Below are 7,237 nucleotides of genomic sequence, written 5' to 3'. Positions count from 1 at the left end.
CACCTCATCGTCAGATGGGATCTCCACCACCTCGATTGCATGGGCCGCCGATGGGCATTTTGACTCCATCCCGGTCGTGTCTCCCCCGGCGCCATCAGCTCCGACCATGAGGGTGAGCCATGTAGCCCTCCACCCGGCGAGGCAGGAGGCTTGGTCTCCTTCTCCTCTTCCACCACAGCTGGTGGAGGAGGGGCCACGAGGGACACCTCTAGCGAAGCCTCCATCATCACCACCGGGATCGCCGCTAGCACCATCACCGCCGCAGCCGCCATACTAGCAATCGACCCGGGGAGCACCACCCCTAGAAGGGAAGGGCTTGCCGCCACCACCCTATTCCCCCCGCCGCTCACCGTGGCGCGCTATAGGGTGGGCCTCCAAACCTCCTGCACGGGAGTTGGGGTGATGCTCAACCCCGTCATCGTCCGGCCGCTGAGAAAATGTACACGTCAGTCATACTCCAAAAAAAGACTAAACAGCAAGATCAAAAAGAAACAAATAAAGACATATCGAGAGGTGAGCGGCACAACTCTGAAGCCAAGACCCAGTGTCGATGGGCCCGTAGGGCGAGGACCGCTCCCAGGCTACGACCTGCGCCCCCTCACTTCAACCGGGGGCCGAGTCATCCCAACCATCTCCTGCCTGGCCTGTGGGTCACCATGACCTTCGGCTCAGGACGCTCTGACCGGAGCAGCAGGCGAGGCATCCTCCCGCTACGAGTCGTGCACTGGCACTAGTCCCAGCGACACACGGGTGCAAGCTCGCTCCTCTAACCACCTGGCTTGCTCGATCGCACCCGTGGCAGGTGGGGACGAGATCGGCGACGCCACCGAGGGGTGCAGTGACCGCGCCCGCTTTGCCTCCCATTCGCCGGCGGCGTCTGTGCTCGCCGCACACTTCCTCAGCATAGGAACCGTGGCACGGCTCTTCGCCTCCCGCTCATCGCCAGCAGACATCACCGCAGGGTCATGATGCTCCACCGAGGTCACAACAACCTCCCGGCTTTCCTCCTCCTCAGAGAAAACCATGTCATCCACATCTGTGGGATCCTCTGACTCGAGCTCAGACTCGACGTCACTATTATTTTCCCTGGCCTTCACGCGTCGGGCAATCTCCTTCTCCTTCTTATACTTCCGGTGAGCCACCTCGACTTTCTTTTTCTTCCTGGCATCCGCCGCCTCCTTCTAGGTGGCTTGCCTAGCCATGCCCTTTGGCCCCTTTGGAAGGTGTGGCCAGGACTTGTAAGCATCAAGCATCTATGCAATAGGCGACTCAAGATCAAAAAAGCAGGAAAGCAAAGGGGAAAAGAACATGAAGTAAAGAGAGAGGAGCATACCAGTTTGGACACCACTGAGGCATTGAGAGGTTCGGGCTTCCCATCGACCTTCTCTTTGGACTTCTGCTGTAGCCCTGATCAAGGTGACTCTAGACCTCGTCATTCGATAGCTCCTCTGGCGACACACGATCAGGATTTGATGCGCCGCCTTACCTCCACATGGGTTGTGCCCTCTCCACTAATGGAGCAACTTGGCGGTGGTAGAGGGTGTGGAACACCCGCACCCCATCAAGACCGCGCCGCACGAGCTTCTGGAGCGACACCTCAATGATCTCCACCTTCTTCTTCTCTCGATGAGAACAGCCCCATGACCAACTATCCCGCTTCTCTGGCCTCCCACTGGTGAACACCGAGAATGGCGCCTCTACCAGATTCCTGATATAAAACCACTCCCCGTGCCTCCCTGAAAGGACCTAGGATGCCGCCTAGAGGGGGGTGAATAGGCGTTTCTGAAAATTAACACCTTTAAATGTGGAAAAAATTAGAAAGGGGAGTTTCCAAAATGGAAACTCCAAATTAAGAGTACTACCACCCCTCACAAGTTAGCCACAAAGAAAACAAGGTATAAAGAATATATCTAGAAGCTACAACCCTGCAACACCAAGTTAGAACAGAAAATAAATATTTTCAGTGCAGGCAGGAAATACCGGACGTGTCCGGTATGAATACCGGACGTGTCCGGTATACACGATTTCTGCAGATCAGCCCCGAACTTGCTCCTTTCGATTTCTATCTTCAAACCAAACTGCAGGCACTTAGTGGAGATGACAATATACACAGAGAACCTGCAGAACAGCTAGAGCAACACAAATATCAAATGAAATGCGAATTTAGACACGATATTTGTTTTACCGAAGTTCGGACTCGTTCGAGTCCTACTCTCCGTTGAGGGGGCTGCGGGCGACCCAGCGAAGGTCAGCCCTAGAGGGTACCACGAAGGTCACTCTAACCGGAGTCTTTTCCAACTCCTTTTCCTCCTTCCACTAAATGATTCCGAGGCGGCGGAATCGACCGTTACAAACTTTCCAAAGCAACCACAATCTCTCGGTTGCTCTCCGGCGACGCCTAGCCGTCTAGGACCGAAGAGTCCAAGAGTAACAAATGCGAATCACGAGATTGACAATATGCACAAGTGCTCAAGTGGTGGCTTGCTCTCTTTTTCAAATTCTCTCTTAACCCACAAATTGATTTTGCAATTTGGATCACACACTCACTAAGAGAGGGTTTAGGAGAGTTGGCAAGGCTCAAAAATGTGTGTCTATCTCAGCAGAATCAGCAGCCTCCAAAGGTGGAGGCTTGGGGGTATTTATAGCCCCCAAGGAAAACTAGCCGTTTTATAGCCGTTGCAATACCGGACACGTCCGGTATGACTCATACTGCGCCAACGGTAACTAAGTTACAGTGAAGTTGTGAGGCGTCGGAACTCCCAAAGAACGCCGGGACTTCCGACCCTCGGAACTCCCGACTCAAGTCGGAACCCCCGACCCTCAGAAGTTTTGAAAAACATGTAACTGAGTTAAAGTTAGTGAGGTGTCGGAACTCCCGACCCTCACGGCTTTTGAAAACTAGCCGTTGGCATCTGGTCATCCATACCGGACACGTCCGGTATGAATACCGGACACGTCCGGTATGACCAGGACAGTGAAACCTCCAAGACTCTTGAAGTGCGAGACGTCGGAACTCCCGACCCATGCCGGGACTCCCGACCGTCGGAACTCCCGACCTACGTCGGAACTCCCGACGAACCAACCCGAGAACAACAGGTTCACAGCTGCTGGACAAATACCGGACACGTCCGGTATGAATACCGGACACGTCCGGTATTGCCAGACCAGCAAGAAATCAGTTAGCACTTTTGTCGCTCAAATACTTAAAACTCACATGGGTTGGCTTGAGCACTTATGAAACATTATCTATCAACATGATGCATCTCTCTTAATAGTACGGCATACCTATTAAACTCAAGATAAACGGAAATATGAATTTGTACCACTTGAGTTGTTCCTTTTTGAATTGATGCCGTCCCTTCCAATCTTCATCAAGTAAGGGTGCTAAAATGTTGATGTTGATCTTTTCACTTGAGCATAGCCATCTTGAGCATGTGACTTGATTCCATTCATCAAATTTGAATAATCCCAAATGTATCAAGTCACTTCCATCAAATACTTCATTATAGATTTGATTCTTCACATCAATATGACCATCTTAGCTTGATTAGTACCTCAACTAAATGCAAGTACTTTCTTCTTCACCCTAGCTAGGTTCTTTGGCTGCCAAGCCGTCGCTTGCCCTTCACCCTTGCTTAGTACCTCGAAGCCTTTCCTTGCTATCTTCACCATCTCAAGCCATCAAGTCACATCTTGTGTTGAATCATCCATTCATATGTATTGTTATCTTTTTCATTTTAATTTAGCAAGCTTCAAATATGAGACCATTCCATATGCAATCCCTCATGTCTCATTAACTAATAATCATGAGCTTGCTTTCACATAGTACATGGAAATCCCACAAGAAATAAGCCTTCACATGAATTCCATTTGCATTGTTGTCTTGTGCTTGAACTAGATTGTTTATACAACAACACATCATTTTGGCTTTCATTAAGTGCCTGTGAGATAACCTATTACCTGTTCACACTTAGCAAACAGGTTAGTACTTTAATCACGTTGTCATTCAATCATCCAAAACCCACTAAAGGGCTAGATGCACTTTCAATCTCCCCCTTTTTGGTGATTGATGACAACTTGATTAAAGCTTACAAAATGATATAAACATTTAAACTTTTGGGTTCAATGATTTATGAGAGGCTCCCCCTTAATATGTGCTTATGATTAGAATTTCACAAAATGACCTCAAATGTCAATTGCACATACTAAAACAAATAGGAGACTCCCCCTAAATCATTGCATCCGTGGGGTGCATGTGTGTGTGACAAAGAGAAATCGTGATGCATATGACAAGATATATCATACAAGAATAAATATAAAGGCATCACATCAAATATTTTCATTCTAGCATGCATAGTCCTTATGAAAATAAATATGGCACATGTAATTCACACATAGCACTCATTACAAATTTTCTCAAGTCCAGAAACCACTGATATATAGATAAAGATCATGTCTCAAGAGATACAAAGATAAAGCATAAGTCTCATCTCTCACAAGATACAACAATGAAGCTCAAAAACAAACTACAGCCTGCAGTACATATCTTCAGGTACAAAGATAAGCAAAAGAAACTATCCTGAAGTTATCCTGAAGCTTTAATCAGTCTCTCTCCCCCTTTGTCATCTATCACCACAAAGGTCCAACAATGACATACTAAGGACAAAGGGGCTACAAGCTGTCACGGAAAGCTGAGATCACTCATCATCAGCATCATCTCGACCAGCATCCTCATCATCTGAGCGTGCAACACCGGCTGGACGAGAACCACCCACACCAGACGGGTCATAGCCACCAGACCCGTAGAAGCCACCACCACCTGTCAGGTCACTCCACCAATCTGTAGCATAGTCGTCGGCAGTGCTGGGACGTGGCTGAGAGTGAGTAGGCATACGAGCCTGAAGTGGTAGAGTGTCAGGGTGCTCAGGTGCCTGCTGCTGCTGCTGTCGCTGTATGAACTCAACATACTCTCTATCATATCTGGCCTGCTGCTGCTCCTCAGTCTCCTGCTCACTAGCTGCTTCATCTGATAGAGGAGATCTAGGAGGATCAAGCTCAAGATTAGAAGCAATTTGCTTCAAAGTCCGAGTGTCCTTCCTCCTAGCCTCCCTCTCCTTCTGCTGCCTAGTCTGGATGTCACGGCACATCCCAAATATGGAGCTGAAAAGCCTACAGATAGGCGAAGGAGGACTGCCACGGCGTGAAGTAGAACGTGAAGGAGCACGTGGTGAAGGTGAAGCTCCTGCTGGTGCACCACTCCCAGGTGCATCTGCCTCTGGTGCTGCTACTGCTCCTCCTGGTCCTGCTGGAGGTAACCCTGTCTCAGGCAGATCTGCAATAATCTTTAGGGCCTTGTGAATTTTATCATACTCAAAAATGTGCCCTGTCACCTGCTCAATCATATGCATGATATAAGGAGCAAAACCACAGCCCTTGAGGGGCCTCTCTCCAACACTCCTGATCTCGGACCAAATAAAGTCAAACACGCTGAAGGGCCGAGCATCAGGTGCCATCCTGTGGAGTAGGTTCCTGGAGTAATCAGCAATGGTGCCCTTGTCTCCACCCTTGCAGTCAATAGTCTTCCTGAACATCCTGTCCAGGTACCTGAAGGTAGGGTGAAGACCTAGAACCTTCCCCACAGCTCCTCTCTCACCACCAGGAGGATACATATATGTGAGCTGCTCAGGGGGTAACACCTGCTCGGTGTGGATCATGTCCCTCTGGAGATCATCCTCAGAGAAGCCAAGGTGGGCGGCAAAAACATCATAGTCAACACTGTACCACTGGCCCTCAAGCATCCAGTGCATCCGCCTCTCATCCTCCTCAACGAACAGAGTAGCATAGAACTGAGCTACTACCTCTGTGTTCCAGTCATGCTGGAACTCCATGATCTCATAAACTCCTGTGCTCTGGCAGATGGCAATAGCATGATCAACTGAGGCCTTCTGCAACTCTCTAATATATTGCCAGTCAATCCACTGAGACCTGGCAATTACTGGGTTCCTGGTAAGAATCACACTGGAGTAGAAGTCCAAGTGAAAGGCTGTCTGGAAGCGGTGATCGTACTGAACCTTAGGTAAGCTCCTCGGATCAACCCTTCGCTCATCTCTAGCCTTCCTGGTCATACCCTTTCCCCTGTAGTCAACTCGGGGAACATAGGAGGGCACATTGGACAGACGTGTCTCAAGAAGACCATAATGCATCCCCTGACCAGGCTGGTGCTGAACTGGAGGAACTGACTCCTCCTCCTCAATCTCCTGCTCCTCATCTGAGCTGTCACCATCAGATCCTCTGTCAGTGCTCTTCCTCTTTTTATCTTCTCTGGGCTCTACTCTGAACTCATCAGAATCAGTGTCAGAAGAAGAGCTCCCTGATCCCTCTGCATACTGAGGTGCTGCACTAGAGGCAGCTCTGGTAGGCCTCCTGCTGCTCGGCTGGAATCTAGGATGCATCTCCTGTCTTGCCTTCTTGTACTTCTCAAGTGCTGGATCATGCCTGTGCTTGGACCTCGGCTCCTGTCGTCCACTCATGGTTGCTGTCCTGTATCCAAAGATTTCCAAAGAATTTTAGATACATGCCCATAGCTTATTCTTGAATTGTAATTAGACATAGATTCTTTTATCCAAGGTTTTACAATTACCTCGACACACCATTGTCATAAGGTTTGCAAAACATAGATGCAGAAGAAGCTGTGCCTAATAAACAATTCTAGGATAGCATTGAATCAAAGGAAGCAGAGAGCCTGCTCTGCTGGGTCATACCGGACACGTCCGGTAGCATACCGGACACGTCCGGTATGGGCGACCAGCAACCCTAACCAGGGTTCCTTGATTCAAACCAACACGGATTAATACCAAACTTTGGGCATTGCTTCTCCATCACCAATGCAGCATATTTACCGAAGGAATTTTCAAATCATGTATTGACCATGTAGATCGGACGAGGTCCGTGATTAGGGTACCTTGAGAGGAGAGAAGAGAGAGCGATGTGAAATCCAAGTCCACGTGCCTTCAATCCTTGATCCAAGCCTTCTCCAATGCAATCTCCCTCTCTCTCTTTTCCTTGGTGAAATCCTTGGTCGCCCTAGGTGAGAAGAAAGGCGTCGGCTGGATGGTTTGGAGGAGGCAAGTCTGTTTGGGCCGAAGGGGTATGCTCTGTTTTTATAGTCCTGCTCATACCGGACACGTCCGGTATACGCGGGCTGGCCCAAATAATTTCCAAAATGTGTTCTCACTCT

The 7,237-nt window shown here is 49.2% G+C and overlaps 1 protein-coding gene across 1 annotated transcript; it reads right to left on the bottom strand.

Annotated features, from left to right (window-relative positions):
• Nucleotides 1–710: 710 nt before the first annotated feature.
• Nucleotides 711–6,530, bottom strand: LOC136532324 (uncharacterized). Its single transcript, XM_066524930.1, has 4 exons — nt 6,241–6,530; nt 4,969–5,040; nt 1,487–1,672; nt 711–1,161 (listed from the first exon to the last, which is right to left on the bottom strand). Exons 1-4 carry the CDS (start codon nt 6,528–6,530, stop codon nt 711–713), a joined length of 999 nt encoding a protein of 332 aa, XP_066381027.1.
• Nucleotides 6,531–7,237: the final 707 nt, after the last annotated feature.

The sequence above is a fragment of the Miscanthus floridulus genome, unplaced genomic scaffold (assembly GCF_019320115.1).
Source record: "Miscanthus floridulus cultivar M001 unplaced genomic scaffold, ASM1932011v1 fs_580_1_2, whole genome shotgun sequence".
In the NCBI taxonomy this organism is placed as follows: Eukaryota; Viridiplantae; Streptophyta; class Magnoliopsida; order Poales; family Poaceae; genus Miscanthus; species Miscanthus floridulus.
The sequence above is the reverse complement of the archived record's forward strand: the minus strand, read 5'-3'. Positions and strand labels throughout refer to the sequence as shown.

Excerpts from the sequence above, each read along its gene's own strand:
- LOC136532324 (XM_066524930.1), bottom strand. The coding sequence starts at position 6,530 with ATGAGTGGACGACAGGAGCCGAGGTCCAAGCACAGGCATGATCCAGCA. Across the intron at positions 5,041-6,240 it reads CAGGAGATTGAGGAGGAGGA|ATCTCCTCTATCAGATGAAG; the intron begins GTCAGTTCCTCC and ends TGATCCTCCTAG. Across the intron at positions 1,673-4,968 it reads CAGGCCAGATATGATAGAGA|TGGGAGGCCAGAGAAGCGGG; the intron begins GTATGTTGAGTT and ends GGTGTTCACCAG.